The sequence below is a fragment of the Ursus maritimus genome, unplaced genomic scaffold (assembly GCF_017311325.1).
Source record: "Ursus maritimus isolate PB19 unplaced genomic scaffold, ASM1731132v1 scaffold_17, whole genome shotgun sequence".
Lineage (NCBI taxonomy): Eukaryota > Metazoa > Chordata > Mammalia > Carnivora > Ursidae > Ursus > Ursus maritimus.
In genome coordinates this window covers 34,297,470-34,324,469 of record NW_024424119.1, presented here as the reverse complement: position 1 = coordinate 34,324,469, position 27,000 = coordinate 34,297,470, and the positions used below count along the sequence as shown (strand labels likewise).

Below are 27,000 nucleotides of genomic sequence, written 5' to 3'. Positions count from 1 at the left end.
ACTTGGACTTCTGTACCCTGCAAAATTATTTTTCAAAAGTGAAAGAGAAATAATTTCTCAGATAAATGAGGGAATTTGTTGCCAGATTTGCCTTGCAAGAAATGCTAAAAGAACTTCCTTAGAGAGAAAGAAAACAGGGCAGAACTCAGAACTACATAAATAAAGGAAGAGCATTCAAGGAGTAAGTGAAGTGGGTGCCGGGGTGGCTCAGTTGGTTGAGCAACCGACTGGTTTCCACTCAGCACGATCTCAGGGTCCTGAGATCGACTCCCGCATCAAGCCCCACATTGGGCTACGTGCGGGGTGGTGGAGCCTGCTTAAGATTCTCTTTCCCTCTAAAATTAAAAAAACAAACACACAGAAAAACACGAAGTGAAAGTAAAATGAAAGTACCTAAAAAACTTTTTTTAAAGATTTTATTTATTTATTTGAGAGAGAGAGACAGCCAGCGAGAGAGGGAACACAAGCAGGGCGAGTAGGAGAGGAAGAAGCAGGCTCCCAGCAGAAGAGCCTGACGTGGGGCTCGATCCCAGAACTCCAGGATCACGCCCTGAGCCGAAGGCAGACGCTTAACGACTGAGCCACCCAGGTGCCCCCCCAAAATTTTTTAAATCTCAATTTTAAAAATCTCAAAAGATTCAAGCAAGTTATTTTTGTGGAAGCTGACAATTCCAAAATTAATATAGGAGCAAAGGGGGCCAAGGATAGACAAGAAAACTTTGAAGAAGGAAAAGATCAAAGTGGGAGGATTTTTTCTACTGGATATGAAGACTTATCCAGCTACTGTAGTTAACATAATCAATATATAGTATATATGTGATATAGTGTAAGGATAGATAAAGAGAACAATACAACAGGGTCCTGAACATTTTAATGCATGTATGTCCAATTTACAACAAAGTAGCACTTTCCAATAAATGATGGTGAACTGGATATCCATATAGAAAAAGAAAAAAAGGAAAATTGACGCCATGCTCACACCATACAAAAATAATAAATTCCAAGTGGAATTTGAGAATCTTTTAGGATAAAAGATACAATAATATAGCTTCTAGAAGATAATATAGGAGAGTATCTTCATGATCATGGGATAGGGAAAGATTTCTTAAATAAAACCAAAAAGTCATTAATCAATTATAATGAGACTATTGTTAAACTGGACATTAAAATTAATAACTTCTATTCATGGTACTTAAGAGTGAAAATGAAAGCTGACAGAGTGGAAGAACATATTTGCAATGCATGAAACTGCCAAACAGCTCATATCCATAGTGTATGTACACACACACACACACACTACCCTATACACAAATGAAAGGACATACAACCCAACTGAAAATAATGGGCAAGAAACTAGAACAGACACTTCACGAAAGAGGATATCCAAATGGCCAATGAACTTGTCTGACACATGTTCAACTTCACTAGTCGTCAGGGAAATACAAATTTAAAACCATGAGCTACTACTCTAAATTTGCCAGAATTATTAAATGTAAAAGATGGAGAATACCTAGTATTGGTAAGGAAGTGGGGGAACTGGAACTCTCAAACCCTGCTCATAGGAGTGCAAATTAAGCCGACAACTCTGTAAAACTTTTGGGAACTATCTACAAAAGCTGAATATGTTCATATTCCATGACCTGGCTAAGAACATACAGAAAAAAATGTGTACACAAGTGCATCAAAAGGTATGCAAGGGAATATTTTTATAGCAGCAATATTTGCAATAGCCCCCATAACAATCTAAATTCCCACCAACACATCAGACAGGATACACAAATGGAGGTGTAATCACACAGTGGAAAACTAGCAATGAGGAGGAGTGAACTACAAGCTACACAAAGTAACGTAGATGAAAGTCACAAACGTATGCAGAAGTCAGGCACACTAGGACAAATATGGTGTAATTCCATTCATATAAAATTCAAAAAAAGTCAAAACAAACACCTCATATTAGAAGTCAGGATACCGGTTACCTCTGAGAAGAGTGGTGATTAGAAAAGAGAGATATTAATCATGTTTCATGTCTCGACCTGGGATTTAGTTACACGGGTATGTTCTCTTTGTGATAATTTAACAAGACAAACACAATTTGTACACTTTTCTGAATGTTATACATCAATTAAAATTTTTAAATGCAAATCTGATAAATGTCCTTTTGAAGAAATTTTCCTGTTTCTAATGGAGATTACTTGCCTTGCCAGTTTCCTCTCATCCTTGCCTGAATTGAACTCATTTGTCTCCTTTAGGTAGTAGGATGCTTTCTGAGAGCAGTGCTCTGTCAGAACTGAAATATGTGTTTTAATTTCTCTTCCACGGTGAGATGTCAACTGCATTTTGATACAGTCAAAGACTAAAAGTCACCTTGAAGCAGATCTTCCCTTTCCTGCAAAGAATCTCTTGCGTGGGTTCCTGTCCTCAGAGAAGGACTTAGCAAAACTATTAACAAAACTAACAGCATCTGAACGGCTCTAAGTATGATCTCTTGTGGAGGTAGTCACTGAGGAGGAAGTAGGAATAAGCGTTCTAGTTTTGTGTACTGCAAGGTGGTGTTTCTGGGAGGTCTGTTAGGATGTTAAGAGCCAGGATGATTGTCCTTTAAACAACTGCTGTGAAAGAACTTTACCTCGGCAGCTTTAAAAACAGCTAGATCAGAATTTTGCCTCTCTGCCACCTTATTTCAGACCTCATATTTGGGGATAACTGTGCCAGCACAGAAGACACTTGTCCTCCCTGGAGCCTAACGAGCCTCCTACCTTCCTAGGAAATTCTCAACCTTGCTCCTGCTGCCCACGGCTCTTACACATTTATCAACTGTTTCATCTACCACCTAGTGACTCAAATCGCGACCGCCTGAGGAGTGACCATCAACTCCATGTGTGCCATTCCCGCTGTCCCGGGGTAGCCTCGAATCCCACAGATTTGGTTGACAGAGGGATTGGAAAGTACTTTAAAGATTCTGGACAGTTTGGCTTGAGGTCTCCTTTAGAAGAGTAACATTAATAACACTGCTCAAGACAGAGTCGGGACCAAACCTGAAGCTGCTTCAACACACACAGAGTGAAAGACTGGAGGGAGAGAGAAGGGACTTTTTTTTTTTTTTTTAAAGACTGTATTCAAATGGATTTAATTACCACAAAATTTATCATAATACCTAATCTGCAATCATAGGGAAGAATAATGTAGGCTTTTAAGGACATGTATCCAACTGAGAACACTGAAAGATCAGACTTAGAATGTGAATGTGGTAATTGACATAGTAGTGGAGTGACAGCAGTGAGAGATTTCAATGTGTGAGTCAGAATGCCATACAGAGTGACTAGCTCCTTCGTAATAAGATTCCACCACCACAGCATCATAACAAGACACAGTAGCAGCGTAAAGACAATGGCCTTCTGAAGTCCAAGTCCTGCTGACTTGTGGGAGTCAGATATTATACATGGGAAATGAATGACTGGGGCACATGATTTGCCCTGCAAACTGTGTAGAACTCTGGTTTCACCTATAAATTAACTAGACTCTTCTCTGTGAAATGTTTTAAAAACATTTTCACATATATTATTTTCAAGACAGTCTTTTTAGGTAAGAGGTCACGGCAAAGACTGCTGTTTGTCCTCTAACATGAATTTCTCTCTCTTCCTCAGTAAGGTAACCCTCAAAATGTCAGGCTGCTCAAAACAAAGACTATAACATGTTCATGTTTCATTAATTCTTGTCAATCACAGTTTATTACAAAATGCACGCATATTTCCTTAGGTTCAGGTCTTATATAATTCTTCCCTGTTGCATACTTGTGTTTTTTAAAGCCAAATCATAACCCAAACATAACTGTTAAACCTTTGAACTTTTCCTGTCATTATGGGCTTTCAAAACATCTAATGTCCTTTGCAAATTTAATTAAAATACTATGTACTTCCTCTCACAGCTAAGATGTCAAAATATAAAAATGCTATTTATAAGCCACAAACAGAATCATTTCATTTTGTATTATTCTCAACAAAGGTTTCAGTCTACGTCTATTTTTATTGATTAGAATGGATTTGTAAGTCATGATTACATGATTATACTAAATGTTTATTAAAAAATACAAATGTCCATTATCAACTTTATTCTCTTTACTAATACTATAATTCTACAGCAGTAAAAATACATATGAAGCTACTACATTTGTCAGGCAGGAGGCCCTCCAATCCTCCACCTCCCTAACCAAACTACTGTTTGCTGATAATAATCCCACCAAATGAATTGACTTTTTCTTGATACCAATTACATCTTAAATATCTTTATTTAACATAGAAGAAAGTAATACTTATCTTCAGTTAAACATGCCACATAAATGTACTGTGATGGGTCACCTGACAGTCTGCCATGGAAATTAATTTAAAGTCTACTGATTTTCATACCAGATCACTGGTCCACATTCTGTCACCACTAATATGCACTAAGATTATATATTCCAACATGGACCACTACCTTTCCACCTAATCCCATACCTACAATGAGCTTAGAGATTTATTTCATTTTTAAAGCATTTTCTATTACCACATTCTTATTCACCATCTCTTCTACTTTTTCAGGATTGTGATGAAATAAGGTCAACCCTGCCCACAGTTCCTAAACAGACACCTGGAGAAAAGCACTAAATTCCTGTAATATACGAACTATAACACAAGCACAGAAAAAGTGACCACAGATATAAGGTGTATAAGGATTTTCAAGAAGCAGAACTAAAAATTAGGCTTGAGTGACTTGCTGAATAACAAAATTATGACTTTACATAATAGCATAAAGATTTCTCCTCTAAGTGTTTCTTAGAATAAAAGCTAGGTACTACTTTATTTGGAGTTCCTCAGGCAAATACCTTCATAACCTGGAGGTAGGCAAAAGTTTCTTAAGACACAGAAAACAGTAACTGTAAAATAAAATATTGAGAAATTAGACTGCTGCAATATTAAAAACCTCTCCTCGTTAAAGGACATCACTATAAAAATGAGTAGGTAAGCCACAGACCAGGAAGGAAATATGTGCAAAATACGTATTTGACAAAGGATCAATACCCACAATACATAAAAATCCCTACAACTTAGTAATAGAAAGGTAAACCCAATAAAGTACGGACAGAAGATCTGAACAGATGCTTCACAGAAGGAAATAAACAAAAGGCCAATAAGCACACACAAAAAGTGTTCTGTATCATCAATCATCCGGGAAATACATATTTAAAACATAAACACCACAAACCACCCATTGGAAATGGGCAAAATTAAAATGTTTAACAACTCTAATCCTTGGTAAGGATGTAGAACACTGGAACTCTCATACAATGTTACGGAGTATAAAATGGTACAACCACCGCGTAAAAAAGGTCTACCAGTTTTTCTTACAAAACTAACCATAATTCTATTCCTAGGTATTTGCCCAAAAGAAATAAAAACATACGTTCATCAAAAGACTTGTACAAAAATGGTCATAGTAGCTTATTCAGAACATCACAAACCAGAAATAGCCCATCCAAAGGATAAACAAAATGTGGTATAAAAATTAAGAAGGGATGAACTACTGATAAATGCAACAAGAAGAATGAATCTCAAAAACACTATGCTGAGTATGAAAGCAGTCTTATGCAAAAGAGAATATATTGCCTGATTCTATTTATTCTATTCAGAATAATTTGGGGTGGGGGTGCAGATTTAACTAGGAAGGAACTTCCCAGTGCTGGTGCTGGTAATGTTCTACATCTTGATAGAAGTTCAGGATCTAGTTGTATGCATTTGTCCAAAATATTTAAATGTACACTTACAATTTGTGCATTTCATTGTATGCAAATTTCACCTCAAGAGAAAAAATGTAAAAATAAAAACAAATTAAATACTTCTGTTAAAAACCAGAAGAGTGAAATCATACTTATTAAGAAAAATAAATTCAATAATTTTTAGAAAAAAATACATAATCTGGGGCGCCTGGGTGGCACAGCGGTTAAGCATCTGCCTTCGGCTCAGGGCGTGATCCCGGCGTTATGGGATCGAGCCCCACATCAGGCTCTTCCGCTATAAGCCTGCTTCTTCCTCTCCCCCTCCCCCTGCTTGTGTTCCCTCTCTCGCTGGCTGTCTCTATCTCTGTCGGATAAATAAATAAAATCTTTAAAAAAAAAAAGAAAAAAATACATAATCTAACCCAAGTGTGTAAAAAAATGGAATGACCCTTGCCCTTACCCAGATGTCTGCCTGGCCTGCTCCCTCATGTGTTCTTCAGATCTCTGCTAAAATGCAATTTTAACAGAAAGTCCTTCTCTAACAATGCTATTTCAACACCCCCAAATTCCTCACTTTCTATGTTTGTGTCCTGCTTAATATTTATTTATAACCTTCAGTATCACCATAAGAACACATTTATTTGTTTATTGTAAGACTCTCCACTAGTGGAATGCAAACTCCAAGAGAACAGTGCGGAGAAGGAAAGTGTCCTTGAACACATTATTCCATTTCCAACATATCTCTCAACTGCAATACACTTGAGCTTTGAGGTCGATTAAAATGAAGTGTCTGGCCTCAAAGGAATGGACAAAGAAATACGGTAAAGGAGGAATCTCTCCCTTCTTCTCTCATTTCCACCTTTTGGTCTCTGCCCAGAGGGAAGCTGGAATTTCCACTGATATCCACCTCCTCCACATATCTGGGCCCCTCTCCAGCCCTTACTCCCTCAGCAAAGAAGAGCGACTAATCTGATAAATCAGAGTTCGATATTAATTTGGCCACATTTTCCTAGAGGGTGAAACCACTGAGCTAAACCAGCCCATGTTCTTATACCAGCATCTTGTCTCCTCTTACTTAAGTAGACCTACCAGGTCTTGACTTTCTCACTGCTACGTATGACCGGCCATGTGAAACAGGCCCATAGACCTCATTCATGCTACATGTTGGGAAAGAAGTCTAAACAACCTGCTTTGCAAACCAAGTGAAGTCTCTAGTCTAGGCAACACGAGTAGATTTGAAGTGGGAGGTTTCAAGCCTAAGCCATGTTCTCCAGTAGCTTTTTCCTAAGAACCTTGAATTGAAGGTTACAGGATACACATCTAAATTAATAACGTTTGTACCAATATTCCACTTGGACAGTAATCATTGGACAAATACTGTATCATCAGTCAAAATCCCAGAGGAGTTCTGAACTCCTAACTCAAGAAAAATATAAAACAAAAATACATAAAAATAATGTAATACTCCATTGGTGCTAAATAACTTATTTTAATAAATTTGTCTTTAATACAAGTGTAAAACAACACTCCTACCATTTCAACTATAGTCAAACCCACACTTCAAAACTAAATCAATAATTAGTAACATGTTAATTCTGAAAAGTTTTTTAACTACAAGAGTATCAAATATAATACAAAACCCAAATATTTAATGCTTTCTGATACAATATTGAAAATAAACTTCTTGGCATCCCAAGGTCCTTCCCCCCAAAAATCTTTTTTTATTTAACAAGTAAGGGTATATAGTACCTTGCTGGTGTTTATACTAAAAAATTTTAAAAACAAATAATTTCCAACTTTGGTGTGATTTTAGTACTTCTGTGCCATCCGCAAATGCCTTATGTACATACTAACTCTTTGCAGGTAGGTTCAGGGTCTTGGTAGAAAAAATCATGTTAGTCATAGAGTTTTAAAATTATAACTACATTTTTAAGCTATGAAATAAAGCAAGAAAGTTTAACATTATTTAGTACCCCTTCTTCTTCTTCTCTCTCTCTTTTTTTTTTTTTTTGCCAATAAGGACAGATTTAACACCATTCTTCATTCAAATGGACTATCATATAAGGTTTTAGCTTATGTTTCTTCTTGGTTAGCTGGTTATACCAAATGCCCAAGTACAATTCTCATTAGAACTGAGCATTTCCACATAAGGGTAATTAGTTTTAATTTAAAATAAAATAATATACGTATATGTAGATTAAAATATAACAAACATATGCGAACTAGTAAGAGACATTCAACCAGAAAACGTGAAACGTACCCATTAGAAAGGAGACACAAGGGAAAATTTTTAAACTGAAATGCTGAATCATTAAAGATACTACCATTAATGTATACAGACCAACTAAGATAAGAAAGAAGTTAAGAATATGTGAAATGCTGACAAGAACTACAGTTAAAATGAATCTGTTTTAAAAGAGAAAAAAATAAGCTCCTAAAATGAAAATTACAAAGCAAAACATGGGCTTAGTAATTTATTAAAAATTATACCCCTAATTTTCTCTGGAGAAAAAGGAACATTATAAACAAAGGCATGAAATAGACTTCAGATCGAGACTCATTACCAATACTCTGTTCTTGCTGAAAAATACTATTTAAAAAATTAAATAGAATTTCAAATATTTTCCACTTAATGTGGGTTAAAAAATACAATGTTTATATCTGAAATACAAACTAGTCATTTATTTTCGTTCATAATAAAAGTGGTTTAGGTAAGGTTTACTTTCCCCAGTGCTCAAAGTTAAATAGGAATTGTTTTCCATATCTAGGAATTATAATAGTAATGTTAAGTATAAGTTTAATTTTGCTGAACTAAAATTCAGATAGATTCAATTAAAACTGTGTATGAAGATACCTAAATATAACAAAGGCTTTAATTTTTATTATTTTGCAATGATAGTAAATTTACTTTTTCTAACATTAGGGAAAAAATCTAGCCTCTTTTATCAATATAAAACTATTAAAATAATCACAACAGAATCCTTTATATATAACTTAGGAAAACAATTTCACATGATACACTCATAACACTCAAGAATTACAATCCAGAAAGAGACAATCTCCCTGAAACAGAAAGAAGTTCTTTCTTTTTGTCACCTCCATTCCTTATATATAATCTTTATTTCACATCATTTACATAGAAATATTTATCACAATCAGACAGGTAGATAAGAAAAAAATTTCTGCCTTTATAGCTCATAAAGTAAATTCACTCAGTCTTCTTAGTATGTTTCTTTTTAACAGTATCTGAAGCAACACCTATAGGTTTTGAGGTCGATGAACCAGTACCATTAAAAGATGATTTTGTTTCACTTTTCTTTTCACATGATGAAAACTGCTGCTGCCAGCCAAACAGCATCCGACTCAATGTATCCTCAAAAGGAGCAAAAGGCACAGTAGCAGTCTCTGTAATCATCATGGTTATCTGGAAAAAAAAAAGTTCAATTTTGAATTGAAATACAAATGTTTCCTACTTTTCAAAAATGAGAGGAGAAAGTAAATTTAAAGAAATAAAGATTAAAAACACATTTTTTACTCTTTAAAAAAATTTTTTTATTGAGGTATAATTGACAGTTTCAGGTGTAAAACATGATTCAATATTTGTATATATTGCAAAGTGATCACCACAATAGGTCACCATACAGTTACAAATTATTTGTGTGATGAGATTTAAGATTTACTCTTAGCAGCTTTCAAATATACAATCACTATTATTAACTATAGTCACCATGCTGCACATTACATCCCCATGACCAGAAGGCTGTATCTTTTGAGTCCCTTTATCCACTTTACCCTCCGAGCCTTTTGTTCTGTTTGCTCATTTGTTTTGTTCTTTAGTTTCACATATAAGTGAAATCATGTATTTGCTTTTCTCTGACTTATTTCACTTAGCATAACATCCTCAAGATCCACCCATGTTGTCGTAAATGGCAAGATTTCATTCTTTTTATTGCTGAATATTCCACTGTATAAATACACACACACACACACACACATCACATCTTCTTTGTCCATTCATCCATCAACTGACACGTTGCTTCTATTATCCTGGCTATTGTAAAGAATGCTGCAAAGAACATGGGAGTGCATCTATCTTTTTGAATTAGTGTCTTCATTTTCTTCAGATAAATATCCAGAGTGGAACTGCTAGATCATATGGTAGTTCTATTAATTTTTTGAGGAACTTCCATACTGTTTTGCATAGCAATCGCGCCAACTTACATTCCCACCAACAGTGCACAAGGGTTCTCTTTTCTCCACTCTTCATCAACACTTGTTATTTCTTGTCTTTTTGATAACAGCCATTCTGACAGGTGCGAGGTGGTATCTCCTTGTGGTTTTGATTTGCACTTCCTGATTATCAGTGACATTGGGCATCTTCTCATGTACCTGTTGACCATCTGTATGTCTTTGGAAAAATGTCTATTCAGAGCTACCCATTTTTTAATTGGATTGTTTGGTTTTTTGCTATTCAGTTGTATGAGTTCTTTATGTACTCTGGATATTAACCACTTATCAGATATATGATTTGCTAATATTTTCTCCCATTCAGTAGGTTGCCCTTTCATACTGCTAACAGTTTCCTTTGCTGTGCAGTTTTTTAGTTTAATGTAGTTCCACTTGTTTATTTTTGCTTTTGATGTCTTTGCTTTAGGTGTCAGATCCAAAAAATAGCCAAGACTGATGACAAGGAGTTTACCACATATATTTTCTTCTAGGAGTTTTATGGTTTTGGTTCTTCAATCCATTTTGAATTCATCTTTGTGTATGGTGTAAGATAGTGGTCCAGTTATATCCTTTTGCATGTGGCTCTCCAGTTTTCCCAGCACCATTTTAGTGAAGAAACCATCCTTCTCCCATGGTATATTCTTGGCCCCTTTGTCGTAAATTAATCGACCACATTTGCATGGGTTTATTTCTGAGCTAAAATGCATTCTTTAATCTTTAGGAGAAGCAAACTCAGCTAGGTTCTAGAAAATCTCTGTTCTCTACAAGTTTATACTTAACCAGAGCAAAAGAACATAACTCATTAATAATAATACAAGGCACCATATTTTTGGGTGGCAAACGAGCAGTATAACCACAAAAATACATTTAGTATTCAAAGGAATTGGAAAGTAAAATATCACCTACAGACTATACCAAACAACCAATAACAGCTACCATTACTATGCTTTTAACATACGCCAGAACTTTGATAAGTGTTCTGTATGATCTTATCTCGTTAAATTTAACCCAACAATTACTCCACTATTACTCTCGGCATAGAGATGTGAACCAAGGCTGATAGGTTCAGTAATTTGCCCAAAGTCACAGAACCAATAAGCAGTAAAGCAGTTTGGAACAACCAGATTTTGAGATCAATCACTAAACACACTGCATTCTATCATTATCTAAGGTCACAGACTTTCAGTAAATTGTACCCTTAGGAGGGAGAGTAGAAAGTCTCTAATCACCCAGTTTTTCCCACATGTATATTTATACACAAAGCACCAAGACATTAAGAGGTGGAATATAAAGCGCTACCAATTCTTTATCTGGCAAAACGCACAGTGTTCAGAGATGTTCAGATTTACTCAACAAATTAGATTGGTACCAAAATGGATCTGAGGGGAGAATGTTAAGGACTAAAACGGTTCCAAAAGCCCAAGAATTTCCAAAAGACAATTCCTCCAGCAGATCTAAGATAATGAATCAAATTAGAAATTTTTGGAATCAAATCTCCACAAGAAGCCCCTACCCAATCCATTTGTTTGGGGAAAACGGAATCAAGAATAAAATTCTTACTAACTACAGTATTATCTAGGTAGTGAGGAGCTGGGAGACAGGATAGGTGTCCATCAAGAAGAACACAGAAGTGAAATGCATACTGTGCAACTGTTAAAAGTAGTAGATAGAAAAGTAATATGGGGGGCGCCTGGGTGGCACAGCAGTTAAGCGTCTGCCTTCAGCTCAGGGCGTGATCCCGGCGTTGTGGGATCGAGCCCCACATCAGGCTCCTCTGCTGGGAGCCTGCTTCTTCCTCTCCCACTCCCCCTGCTTGTGTTCCCTCTCTCGCTGGCTGTCTCTATCTCTGTCGAATAAATAAATAAAATCTTTAAAAAAAAAAGAAAAAAGAAAAAAGAAAAGTAATACGGAAAAATTCTTAAAAATACTGTTAGGTGAAAATGAGATAAAGAACAAGAGCTATAGTGTACTATCATTTAGATAAATTAAAATGCATGCACACACAACATTGTGAATGTACAAAATGTCACAGAATTGTATACAATGAAATAGTTGATTTGTTTTGTGACTTTGACCTTAATAAAAATAAACAAACTAACAAACTTTTAAAAAAATGCATGCACATGGGCTCCAAGCCAGCCATGACTTAAAAAATGCCTTATATCAAACCCAGTCTCTCACCAAAATCAATATTAAAAACAAATACACAGAACAATCATTAAAAGGCACTGGAGAGTAACAAATCAGGCTGAACTTAAAAGGGCTATGATCCCTAAGAGAAAGTTAACTGAGTAAGGTGAGCTCCACATTCAACCTGGCTTTTTTCTTTTAATGATACGTGTCAATTCACAGCAAACACAAGTTCCAAATGGGCTAAGGAGACAGAGGCTGCAATGTGAGAAGGCCAAAGCATCTGGGACTTGAGGGCAATACAGCTCAAAGAGGAAAGAACCACAAAAAACTAAGCCCAAAGATCCACACATAACTTGTGTGGAGAAGTTTACCAACCCTAAATTGTGCAAACACAGAGATTTCAAAAACCTAGCAGAGAGCAATAGTTGGAAGGCTAAAAGCTGATCAGACACTTCAACAGCAGCCAGCACAAGGTTGGAGTTCAAGGCCAGCCAAGTGGAACTGCCTAGGGATATACCTCAGGTTTAAACTGAGACCCCAAAAGGGTCACATTCTAGAAGGGCAAACCCAAAACAGAACAGCATGAACAAAACCTAAAAGCAACTATCAACAGGATTAAAATAATCTCCTTGTGTATTACACCTGTCTGCCAGAAAAAAGTTGAATGTCATCCCTGCCCTGAAAGTCCTTACAGACTAGTCAGAGACACGCTGGTCAGAGACAGAGTAAACCAGTAATTACAGAACAGTAAAAGGGTAAATGCAGTGATGGAAGTCTGGTCACAGATATTTAAGTATGAGATATAGATTTGGAAGTCATTACCATATAAGTAAAATGTAAAGGCATGAATATGAATGTGGTCACCTGGAGAGAGAATATAGAGTAAGAAGAGTCTAAATATAATGTTACTCTATAAGTTTATGTCATTATTGTGTAAGATCTAAGAACGATTTCTTTATACTAAATTATTCTTTAGAATAAATAGTTACAATAAGGTGTACTAGCATAATTACCTTGGTCATAGCTTGACTTCATGGACTGCCAATAACAAATAAAGGAATTCAGTTAAAAACAATGGTCCACTGTCAGGAAAACAGCAATGTCTTTTTACAAACACTAAAAGAGAAGACTGTCAGGATCTAAAGTATTTCATGAGAGCATGAACTATAGTATTTTTCAAAGTCGAGTGTTTTAATAGAATCTCCACTCCCAGTAGACTCATCACTCAGCTGAGAAGTATTGCTGGCATCAGAAATTACTGCTGAGATAGACTTATGAGGTTCAAGGACAAACTTCTGTGAATTCAGCCTCTTATCAGGTCTTGATTCAGCAAGGTGACACAAATATAATGGTGACAAATGGAATGAACCCTTATTCTTTTATACATAAAATATAAAACTGTCTCTTTATTTAGCAAACTATTAACAAAAAAAGCATAAGACTTAAATTAAATAGCATTCGACTTCCCAGTCTCTTGTTTAAAAAGAGAAAGAAAAAAAAGAAAGTAGAAACTCTAAAGACAATCTGATATTTACAACATATCCTAAAATATAAACTAATTCAGGAAAATAAACTGTTTAAAGCTCTACCACATTCTTTATGTAATATCTCATGCTATATCATTTCAAAGATGCCCAGAAAAATGTGACATACAATCTAAGTTCTTTAAGGGCACAAACAACACTTAATGTACTTTTAGATCCTGTACAGAGCCTAGAGAGTACAAGGAATAAACATAATTTCTACCTCACACAAACAACTGAAAGAATCTATACAAACAAAATTTGCATTATTACTCTCTCTCCACCCAGAACATACTTCTTCCTGTCTCTGAGTTCCCAGATCCAAACAATCCTTTGCAGAGCAACTCATGTGTCTACTCCACTAAGCCTTTTGGAAAACCTTCAGTGAAAGTCTCCTTGTCCTTGAATGAACTCCCAACGGCAAGTGGCATATTCAACCATGTTTTCTGGTCATCTATGCTTTCTTCATTGGTGATGTCACTCACTCAGGCATCAGTAATTATTAACCTGATGACTGTCAAATAAATTAAAATTTTAAGATTTCCATTTTTATAAATGTCCTGTTCAATAAACTGGGTAAATGAATTGCTCATTTCTGGTAGTTTAGTCTTAGATAATTAAGTATGGAAGAATTCAATACAGTGAGACCTCTAAAAGAGGCTTTTGAACCATTTATCAGTCAGTCAACAAATACATATTTAAAATCTACTACAAATACTAGACATACTGCCAGGGATGCAGTAATAAATAAAATAAACCTAGTCCCACTCCTCACAAAGTTTAAAAGTTTAGTGTACATGTCTTATATTTCTCTTTCTCATATTTCTCTTCATAACATCTTAAGTACAAAGTCTGGGTCTTACTCAAACTTTATATGCCCATTTGTATCCCTCAAAGGGCCTAAAGACACTGTCCCTCATTCATGTTTTCAATAACATACTATCTGAATATACCTCTCAACAGCATTCAGCATAACTCTCCAGTCCATCCTTCCTAAAACCATATCTTGGTTTTCCCCTTGCTTGACTAACAACTTCTTTCCAGGTTCCCATTCTGAATCTTCCTTCTCTAAGTAAGTATTAAAGAATCTCATAGCTCTGTCCTCACTCCTGTCTCACTGTTTCTCTCCCTATGTAATATAACTGCCTCCTTAAGTTAATTTATAAATTTAACACAATCTCAATAAAAAAATACCAGCAAGTTTTTTATGGAGTTAAGACAAATTGCTATTAAAGTTCATATCAATATGCAAAAATAGCTGGAAAAAAATTGAAGAGAAAAACAAACATGCAAGAATATCTAAAAAACACTGAAAATGAAAAATTCCAAGAGTGTTTGATTCTCCATAGCCTTGTAGATAGAACACAGAGCCAGACTTTCTAAATTTTGCCAGCCAGATAAATAATATGTTATTTTAATTAATATTTCTCAAATTATGAGTGTTGCACATTTTTCCCACATGTTTGAAAGATATCATATCTTCTCTATGAGAAGCTTCCTTTTAATTTTTCTATCAGGTTTTTGGCCCTGTATCCCTTAATTTTTAAGAGGTTGTTGTGTATTATGAATATAAGCCTCTATGATATATTTTGCAAGTACTTCTATCACAATTTGACAGTTGTATTTTTACTTTGACCATGGTGCTTTCTTCCATGCAACTTCTTAAAAAAGTGTTATAGAGTCAAACTTATGAACATTTTCTTTATAGAAAAAGAATAAAGAAGGCCCAAAGTAAGCACAAGGACGGACATAATATAGACCTGAAATTAGTGAAATGTCAAACTGAAAACAATGACACCAAAGGCTGGGTCTTTCCAACAAAACAATGAAATTGATAAATATCTAGTAGGACTGATTTAAAAAAAGAGAGAGAAAATACAAATGACCAATACCAGGAACTAAAGTGGAGACATTACCACAATTCTACAGACATTAAAAGGGTAACAAAGAACTGCCATGAAAAATTTCATGCCAATAAAATAAAAAATTTAAGCAAAATGGCAAATTCCTTGACAAATACAACTTACCAAAATGAACACAAATAAAATAGAAAATCTGAATAGTCTAATATCAAACACTTAACTAAGAAATAATATCAAACCTACACACTTTCAGAGAATAGAGAATTGAACACTTCTCAACTTATTTAATGAGCCATGTGTTATGCTGATACAAAAACCAGACAAAGAAACTACAAACTAACATCCTTCCTTCATAAACGCACTGGAAAAAAATGTCTTCAAAATATCAGCAAATTGAATCTAGCAATATACAAAAAGGATCCACCATAGCCAAATGGAGTTTGTCACACAAATGAAAGGTTGATACATTTTTTAAAATCAAAGTAATCTACTACATTAAGAGAATACAGGAGAAAAAAACCATATGATCACCTCAACCAATACAGAACAAAGCATTTAACAAAATTCCAAACCAATTCGTGATAAAAATTCTCACCAAATTAGGAATATAAGGAAATTTCCGTAACCTGATAAAGTATATTGATAAGAATTTACAGCTCACACCATACTTAATGTATGATGAATGTTTTCCCATTAAGGTTAGGAACAAGACAAAGATGTCCACTCTCACACCATTTCCATTCACCTTTGTACTGGAGGTTCTAGCCAGGACAATAAGGCAATAAAAAAGAAATAAACAGCAGCCATATTAAAAAGGAAAAAGTAAAACTGTATTATAGACAAGACTGTATATTAGGCAATGCTAAGAAATCCACACAATATATACCAGAACTAATACATAAATTTAGAAAGGTTATAGGATACAAGAAAAACATACAAGAATCAACTGTACATCTACATATAAGCAATGTAAACTGTAAAACTGAAAACTTTTAAATTACCATTTATAAAGGCATCCCAAAATATGAACTACTTCAGGATAAATTTAAATTTAACAAAATATATATAAGACAATGAAAACACAAAAATTTAAGAAGACCTAAATAAACAGAAATATATCATATTGACAGATTGGCAGGTTCAATATTTTTAAGATATTATTTCTCCCAAATGGATCTATGAACACAACACAATCTCATCACAATCCTAGAAGCCCTGTTGGGTATTTTTGTAGAAAGTGACATCCTAATCTTAACACTTATATGAAAATGTGAAACACCTAAAATATCCAAAGAAATCTTGAGAAAGAATAAATTTGAAGTACTTATACTATTTGATTTCAAGACTTGTTATAAAATTATAGTTATGTAAGACAATTTGGTATTGGTTAAAGATAGACATATAAATCAATGGAACAGAATATAGTCCAGAAATAGACCCACACATATAAGGGCAACTGATATTCAACAAAGGTGCCAATATAATTCAATGAGGGAAAAGACAGTCTTTTCAACAAATAGTGCTGGAACAAATTCATGCTTATAATGAAAAAATAAATCTCGCCTTTATCTTACGCCAATTATAAAACTTAATTTGAAATAGATCACATACCTAAATATAAAGGCAAAAGCTGTAAGAAGAAAATACAGGTGAAAAATCTTCACAGCCCAGGGGTATGGAAGGATTACTTACACAGTACACAAAAAGCAGGACCATAAAAGGAAAATTTGATAAACTGAACTTCATCAAAACAAAAATTTCTTAATATTAACAAAATAAAAAAGAAAGCCACAAACTAGGAAAAAAATATTTGTAGTTCATATATCTCACAAAGGATTGGTATCCTGAATATACAGAGAACTGTAACAACTCAATAAGAAGACAAACCATCCAATTTTCAAAAATGGGCAAAGACTGGAACAAACACTGCTTGAAGATGATAATATAAATGGCCGATAAGCACAGGAAAAGATGCTCAAATCTCTAGTTTATCAGAGAAAATGCAAAAAAAAAAAAAAAAAAAAAAAAAAAACCCAAAAAAACAAAAAACAAAAAACAACCCTACAGTGAGATACCACTACATATATGTAAAATGGCAGGAGACTGGCAATAACAAATATTGGCAAGGATGTAGAACATCTGGAACTCTCATACATTGCTGGTAGTAACGTTGATGGGTACAACCATTTTGGAAAACAGCGTGCCAGTTTCTTTAAACATTAAACTTATGCTTTCCATATGACCCAGCAATTCCACTCCTAGCTATTTATCCAAGAGAAATGAAAATACATGTCCACACGAAGTACATGTGTTCACAGCAACTTTATTCAAAATAACCATACTGGAAAAAATAAAAAACTAGAAATAATCCAAAATCTGTCAACAGATAACTGGATAAACAAACTGGGGTGTATAATGTTACTCAGCAATAAAAAGGAGCATGCACCAGCATGGGTTAATCTCAAAAACATTACGTTAAACAGGGGCACCTGGGTGGCTCAGTTGGTTAAGCAGCCAACTCTTGATTTTGGCTAGGTCATGATCTCAGGGTCCTGGAATAGAGCCCCACATTGGGCTCCCCACTCAGCAGGGAGTCTGCTTGTCCCTTTGCCCCTCTCCCCACTCATGCCGTGCTCTCTCGCTCAAATAAATAAAATCTAAAAAAAAAAATACATTATGCCAAACAAAAGAAGCCAGACACAAAAGATAGATAGTTTACATTTATATGAAACTTGAAATAAGATTAATCTACAATGACAGAAACTGGGTAAGTGGTACCCTGGAGCTATAAGCAATAGTTAGGATTTACTGGAGTAGTAGTACACAAGGACCTTTTTGAAGTAAAAGAAATATTCCATATCTTGATTGTGATGATTATGCACATAATGTGTCAAAAGTCATCAAAATGTAATCTTAGAATGAGTATATTTTATTGTATGAAAATTAAGTTTAATAAGTAGGTTTTAAAAAAATTTTTGAAGAGCTTGTTTCTAAGTTTTTTGTAAATGTAACAGCCCTTTGAAGTTATCCTTTGTATTTCTGGAAAATGTACTGCCAATTAGCAGATTAACTTTCTGTATGAGATCCTTTAGCCCAATTTTTTCAGAATAAGAATAAGTTAGTGGCTTGGGTATTAGAGGGATCTAAAAGAAAAAAATGCTACTTTGCTAACACATATTTTAAAAGAGATACTGATGAAGTTGGGCTCTGTACCACATGTTAAGAGACGGGTTGCTGTAGATTATACCTAGAAAAGGATTAACAGGTCACAAGATACGTTGACTCTTCGACTTTGTCAGATATTGCCAAACTGCTCTCCCAAGCTATTTCTATTTATACTCTCTCCAAATCTCTTTAAAATAGTTTATATGCTTTGTCTTCAATTCCTCTTATTCACCTCAGTCTATTATAATCATTTTTCTATTCTCTACCAGTCCACTGAAAACTGCTTTTATCCAAGTCACCAAAAACCTCTTCATTTCAAAAATCCAACAGCCTCTTTTCAGTTTTAATCACTCTTAACCACTCAAGTATCCCTGTGTTTTATTTCACAATAACACTATTTCACCATAACTCCTTATATGAAGGAGCCAAAAGATAATCCATGCTTCTCAAACTTTTCTCAAATCATCTCTGATGAAAGAAAGTGAACTTGGTAGAGCCCAAAACAAAGGCATGCCAAGTATAAAATGTCATATTTTATCTTATCTTAAAAAACGTGAATTTTGAATTCTATCCCATAATATATTCCTGTTTAACTTAAAAATGTTTATAATAACTAACATTGAGATCAACCAATGGTACATAAAACAACACATTTATAATGTGACTTTGTACTGATAGGGCCAAAAAAAAGCCATATATCCCTTAGGATATGTATAACTCTAGTTTAAGAAACATAAATGACTTGCTCAAAATTGTGAAGCCTGGATTTCACATTCTCACTCCAAAGCCCGTGCGCTTTTCCCTATACCAACAGTCTTAGTTGGCACCTATTTCTTTCCTCTGAGAATTGAATTTTAACGATCATAAAAGACTTGTGAAAGCTGGAAAAGTAGAACTGAGTCCTCTTTGAATGAAACTGGGATCCTACAGGGCTAAACATCACTGAATGTTCAGTTTGCTTGGGCTATGGAAGAAACGAAGAAAGGAAAGGAAGATAAGAGGGAGGGAAAGAGACAAGAAGAGAAGGAGGAAGAAGTTTAACACACTTCTCTCAGGAAGAAAGAAAATTAATAGATCAGACATGGAAAAAATTAGTAGCTATATATTTGAAACATAATGAACAAGCATATGTGTAGATATTTGCAGACTCCTTACACCTCAAAAATAAAGAACACACTTTTCTTATATAAAAATAATTCTAAAATCTCATCAATACTAGTACAGAAATAAAGTCTCGACAAACACCAGAGAATAACAGACCACATATACTGTCTATAATGCAGTTAAAGAAAAGTTTTTAAAAGTTTAAAAGATTTTTTTTAATGTCTGAAATTTTAAAACACACTCTTAAGCATTTTTTGTCAAAGAAGAAATTGTTATGTAAGTTAAGAGAAATTAAAACTGGGGCGCCTGAGTGGCACACTCGGTTAAGCGTCTGACTCTCGGTTTTGGCTCAAGTCATGATCTCAGGGTCTTGGAATTGAGCCCTGCATCGGGCTCCCAGCTCAGCAAGGAGTCTGCTGAAATTTCTCTCTCCCTTTCCCTCTGCCCCTTCCCCCACTCACTTCCGTGCTCTCTCTCTAAAATGAATGGATAAATACCAAAAAAAAAGAAAAAGAAAAGAATTTAAACTGAATGACAGTAAAAATGAAAATACGTGACGTGAGACACAGCAATGTGAAACAGTATGATTGAGAGGAACAACAAAACCAAAAGTTGGTCCTCTGAAAAGACTGACAATATACAAAAACCTCTGACAAGACTGATCAAGTAAGATCCTTGACAACAGAATAACTAGTTCTAGACTCCAGGCAAAGAAACCATAAAACTGACCAAAAAACAAGGTAACTACTTTTAGGCACTGGACAACAGAGAGTGTAAGACTGATGGTGAGAAGAGAGTAACTGATAAAGTGATCCACACGTGTACCCTCACTTCTGCCTCAGGACAATTTCTCAAGCAGAAAGCTAGAACTGAAACTAAGGTGGCAGAGACTGATGTCAGTGAAGCTAAACAGACTTGGCTCTGCAGGGCAGGATATCAAATAGGAGGAAACTGAGTAGGCACAAGGGGCAGGGGAGGAGACTCCAGATGTCTATATGGGATGGTGCCACAAGCCCTTGGCTTGGGGCTAGCCTGCACATGTCAAGACAGAGACCTCCTGTGGCTTACCACAGAGTGGCTGCTAGTGGGTTGAGATATCAAAAGAGATACTACAGGTTGAGCAATGGTGGGGGCATTTACTTTCTGTTTCTCTTACAGAACTCACGATTTTCACACTTATATTATAGCCTTCTATGTGCTTGCTTTACTTTTGGGGAGTTATTCTCTTTGAAAAGAGAAATCATATTTATCAGCATCTCTGTATATGCCAAAACACTAGATTATTATCCAAAACGAACAGATAATGCACATTTCTTGACTATACAAATAATACAGGAAAAGAACAAAGTAAAGAAAAATAAACAAAATAAATAATTACGCCAAATCTTTCCCTATATATTGTCATTTCATCTTTTTATATCTAAGAAATGAAAAACTATAGTAGCTACTCAGAAACAAATGACAAGCCATTTAAAAATCAATATAAATCTAAATGGAATTTAGGCAAAAATATAGGTTAAAATGATTATATTTAGAAGTTGGTGGATAATTAGGAAAATGCTGGGAGATATCATGAGACAAGTTCAATACTACATGTTATTATCATATTGCAATATGGTGTTTAAGTTTAGGCATTATAATAACTATATGTCCAGCAACTATTGTAAGAAAAATTTATTTTTATTCCACAGATTAGGCCTTCAACAAAAACGGATTCCTGTAATTAAAAAATATTCAAGATACCGGTACTACATATTCTTACTAATAAATGTACAATACACGTTCATCTTCTTTAAAGATTAAAGTTAGAAAATCTCAGAAATTATATAGCTCCCAACACTCCTTCATGATGAAAACACTCAACAAACTAGGAACAGAAGGGAACTAACTTTCTCAATCTGATAAAAGGCATCAGTGAAAGACCCACAGTTAATATCATACTTACTAGTGAAAGACTAAATGGCTTCTCCCTAAAACCCAGGAAAAAGGTAAGGACGTTCATTCTATTTCTATTAAACACAGTATTAGAGGGTCTAGCCAGGGCAATTGCACAAGAAAATTAGACAGAAAATATGCAGATAGGAAAGAAAAAAGTAGGGGTGCCTGGGTGGCTCAGTTGGTTAAGCAGCCAACTCTTGATTTTGGCTCAGGTCATGATCTCAGGGTCCTAGGATTGAGCCCTGCACTAGGCTCTGTGTTCAGCAGGGAGCCTGCTTGGAGATTCTTTCTCTCCCTCTCCTTCTCCCTCTGCCTCTCTCTCTCTCAAATAAATAAATAAGTCTTTAAAAAAAAATAAATAAAACCATCTCTATTTGAGGTTGACATGATCTTAAATATATAAAATCCTAAGGAATCCACATGAAAAAAAAAACCCACAACTATTAGAGTGAACAAACAAGTTTACTAGCAAGGTTACAGGATACAAGATCAAAAATCAATTTTATTTCTACACATTTACAATGTACAACCTGGAAATAAAACTAAAAAGCAATTACATTTACTATAGCATCAAACAGAATAAAATACTTAGGAAGAAATTTAACAAAAGGAGTGTACAACTCGTACACGGAAAATATCATGAAAAAATATTTTAAAAGACCTAATAAATGGAAAGACATCTGTGTTGACAGACTGATAGCCTGAACAGTGTTAGGGTGATAGTACTCCCAAACTTATTTGCAGATTCAATGCAATCTCTAAGAAAATATGAGCTGGCCTTGTTTGCAGAAATTGTGATGTTAAACCTAAAATTTATATGGAAATGCAAGTGACTCAGAATGGTCAAAGCAATCCTTAGAAAGAACAAATTCAGAGGATTCACACTTCTCAACTTAAAAACTACAAAGCTAAAATAATTAAGACAGTGTGGTACTAGCAGAACGATAAGTAAATAGATGAAGGGAATAAAAGTGAGGGAGGAAAAAAAAATCCAGAAAAATACCCTCACATTTACAATTGATTTTCGCCAAGGGTGCCAAGACAATTCAATGAGGGAAAGAATAGTCTTTTCAACACATAGTACTAGGATGACTAGATAGCCACAGAATCTACAAGAATGTAAAAATACATATCCACAGAATGCAAAAGAATGAAGTGGAATTGACTCCTCCTCACACCATACCCAAAAACTAACTCAAAATAGATCACAGAGCTAAATATTAAAGCTAAAACTATAAAACTCGTAGAAGAAAACATAGAGGTAATCTTTTTAACCTTAGATTTAGCAAAAGTTTCTTAGATATGACACCAAAAGCACACATAACAAAAGAGAAAAAAGGTAAATTGGACTTCACCAAAATTTTAGAAATTAGTGCTTCTAAAAACATTATCAAAAAAGTGAAAGACGATTCACAGCATGGGAAAAAACATCTGCAAATCAGAAATCCAATAAAGGTCTAAGATCCAAAATATATGAGGAATTCTTACAACTTAACATTAAAAAGACAAATGAAACAATTAAAAATGGGCAAGTGATCCGAAGACACATTTTTCCAAAGAAGATCTACAAACAAGCACATGAAAAGATGCTCAACATCATCAGTCATCAGGGAAATGTAAATCAAAATCACAACAAGATGCCACTTCACACCCATTAGGACGGCTCTAATAAAAAAGACAAGCATTGATGATGGTGTGCGAAATTAGAATTTTCATACACTGCTGGCGGGAATGTAAAATGATGAAACCACCACAGAAAACCGTCTGTTAGTTCCCCAAAGGCTAAACACAAAATTACTATGTTATCTAGTCCATTTCTATATGACATACCCAAAGGAAACACATATCCACACACAAATGTACAATAATGCTCATAGCTCATTACTCCTACTAACCAAAAAGTAAAACAACCCAAATATCCATTAAGCGATGGATAATCAAAATGTGGTATATCCATACAATGGACTATTATTTGGCAATAAAAAAGGAATGACATACTACAACATGGATGAACTTCAAAAACATTAAATGAAAGAAACCAGTCACAAGGCCATATATTTATGATACCAATTACATGAAATGTCAGAATAGGCAAATTTATAGAAACAAAAATGCTAGAGAGAAGAACAATGGTTGCCTACAGTTGGGGGGCCTGAGGGAAAATGTGAAGGCTGCTAATGGGTATGATTTTTTTTGGAGTGCTGAACATGTTTTAATATTGATTATGGTGACAGCTGCACAATTCTGTGACTATACAAAAAAAAAAAAAAACCAAAACAACATTGAAATGTACACTTAAATGGATGAACTGTATGCTGTGTAACATATATCTCAATAAGCTGTTACAAAAAAGTACGTACAGCTCAAAATGTGAGGACTGGAAGAGAAAGACACATATGAAGAGACTGCCTCAGATATTTGGAGTACTTGAATTACAGCCACAGATCACTTCCAGGACAGAGACTACTGAAACAAAAGTAAATGATCCCTAGAGCAGCTTGGCTCTTCTAAGATATACATTTATATAATATATATGGTTTTCCTTTAAGAATTCCATAGGTAAGTTTTTAACCAAAAATACCTAGGCTAAGACAGAATTAGCTATAAAATTCCTCTACACTTAAATAATAATCTTATTTTAAAACCAGCTGTCTACTTTTGAATAGGGAACAATATCTAATAATGTAAGAATTAGCCTCATGATGCAAATAAAATTCATAAGATATGTCACAGTGATAGAAGGATATGCACCCTCCCCAATCCTCTCAACAACCACACAATGAAGATGAGGAAATCAGGATTCAGAAACATTAAGTGACTTGCCTATTCAGGAATGAGATAGCAAAGCTAGGATTTGAACTTAAGACTGCCTGTCCCCAAAACCTGTGATCTTACACCACACTATCTCCTGTGTTCAAGAGGGAATAAAGCTGCCAACAAGGCAATTATAATACAACAGACTAAGCACAAATATGTCCTACTCTAAAATTCTGAAATGTTAAAGCTTAAAGGAACCTCAGAAAACATCTACCCCAAGTATGTCATTTGACAAATGAGACAATGCTGTCTGCAGTCTCTGATCAGCTATAGCTATTTCCACTACTCTCTGGTGTCCAATATACTATTAGACTATCTGCAAATCTTTCCTGATAGCCTCAGCATAAGTCAAATGAGGACTCAAACAAGAGCTGTGTTTCAGAAAGTTATGGATGCGCTGAATAAACAACCCAAAATTTACCTTTTTAGACTGTAGTAACAATAAAAAATAAACGTTCCTGTTACTTGCCAAGTATGCAGAATTCTAGTCATATATGAATTTATAATACTGATTTATAGCTACTTTGAATTCTTACCTTTGTGGCCACAAGAAACATGGTATAAAGGAACATAAGGTTATGCCTTGATACTGCCAGATGCTTCGTGTGCTGGAAAGTGAAGATAACTGACCCCAGTAGGGTTACCTTGGCAGGGCTGAAAATAAAATACGATTTAAGTCAGTAAGTAATAAACATGATCCATCTCTACACTTCTCAAAGAGTACTCTGGAAAATATTAATTTAATGAGTTATTAATAGACGAAAATTGGTTCTGTGAATATACTTATGAAGTTTTAGAAGTGCTAAGTTATAAAAAGTATAATTTCACTCTGATAAAATATCAGAGATCTTAGAATGTTCATACATATATTGTGACTCTCTGATAGAGTTCATTTCTATATACAGCATTTCTGAAACACATCTGACCATATACTTTTTCACAAAGATTTGAAAGTCCCATGTTCCACAATATGACTCGGAAAAAGATTAGTCATTACAATACAAAATAAGCTCCTTCAGTCAGGTGGGAAAAGGAAAAGAAAGCCCTGATTTATAGTATTTTCCCATTTCCATGGTGTAAATACTCCCATCACAGTAAATTTCAGGCTGCTGTACAGAATGGAGAAGAGACAGATACACACATCAGCTCTCATATAACAGTATAAGCCAGACCCAGCACATTACTTTGCTAACTCCAGCACAGAATATCATTAGCATTTGCTAGTAGCTTAATAAAATAATGCTGAAATTTTAACATCTACAGTAAGATGTTGATCTACAAGAAGAAGCATTACTTTTGTACTATATATTTGCCACACATTTAAAGTATATCTTAGTAACAGATCATTATTTAGCTTTGTGCTTACAACTAGAGAAAGAGAAATGATAAACTCTTAGAATGCCACACTGCAAAATACGACAAATTTCATTTCATGAAAAATTACCTATTTATTATAAGCTGAGGACTGAGTTCAAAAGAGGATTAGATTTGGGCAACAGGGGTTTAGACCTTGCATAAGAGTTGACTGGGCAGCTCTCATGTTTTGGAACAGTGGTCTCCAAAACTTTTTAACTGTGCACCTCTCTTGGGACCCCCCAAAAAAAAAAAAAAGTGTTTTAGGACACTAGTATGTGTTTATCAATTAATTTATAAATTCTATATACATACAACTGTATTATAAAATGTACACCAAATTGACATTTTTAAAGGATGAGATTAAAAGAAAAAGGAACTAGGTTTATCTTAATGTCATTTTGCTATTCTTTGTTTCTAATAGTTTGGGTTCTGTACCATAGTGCCTCCTCATGGGTTCCTCTTAGCATACTCACAGTCCATTCTGGATTGCATTCCCTTAGAGCATAAATTCAGAGGCTCTGAATCTGAAAAGCAAGGATTCTGCAAACAATAAAATGGGACAGGGAATTGGAGAAGGGCTGAGATTTAGGAAAATGTCAATGAGACTGGTTTGGAAGATCAGGATGCATTTAGAAAATATTCTTATATTAATTTCCTATGAAACTAGGAAATGAGCTTATCTGCATCTGAAATACAATAGTGGAATAGGTACAGGGTAATAGAGACATTTCCATTCCAAAAGGGAGAAAATGAAAGGAAAGGAAGAAAGAGGTCACTGGTCCTTTGCAATTTCAAAATCCAGCAGGGCAAATTCCATTAGGTTTCAAGGTTTCAAGGCCTGGGAATAATCCTCTGTGACATTAGGCTCCATCCTCTGAGTCCATAGCTCTAACCTCTGCACTCATGACTCTGGCCTTTGCACCTGGACTCCAACCTGTGGGCCTGGCCTCAGACCTCTAGGCCCATGGCCCCCAGCCAAAATCCATTTTTCCTTTTCTTTGAAGGTAACACATGTTTGCAGCCGAGCAGTTTTATCAGCCTGTTTCCCGCCTATAGATTTTTGGGAGTCTGACAGCCTCCTTTTATTTCACCTTATCTCTGTCCCTTTCAGTGCAAGCTGACA

The 27,000-nt window shown here is 34.9% G+C and overlaps 1 protein-coding gene across 1 annotated transcript in view; it reads right to left on the bottom strand.

The window, feature by feature from the left end:
- Positions 1-7,225: 7,225 nt before the first annotated feature.
- Positions 7,226-27,000, bottom strand: part of TMEM38B (transmembrane protein 38B) — a 48,196-nt gene continuing 28,421 nt past the window's right edge. Inside the window, exons 5-6 of the mRNA XM_008707924.2 lie at positions 25,058-25,175; positions 7,226-9,176 (exon numbers count right to left, since the gene is read on the bottom strand). Coding sequence (XP_008706146.1) covers positions 8,961-9,176; positions 25,058-25,175 — 334 coding nt within the window. The 3' untranslated portion in view covers positions 7,226-8,960. The remainder of the gene's footprint in view (positions 9,177-25,057; positions 25,176-27,000) is intronic.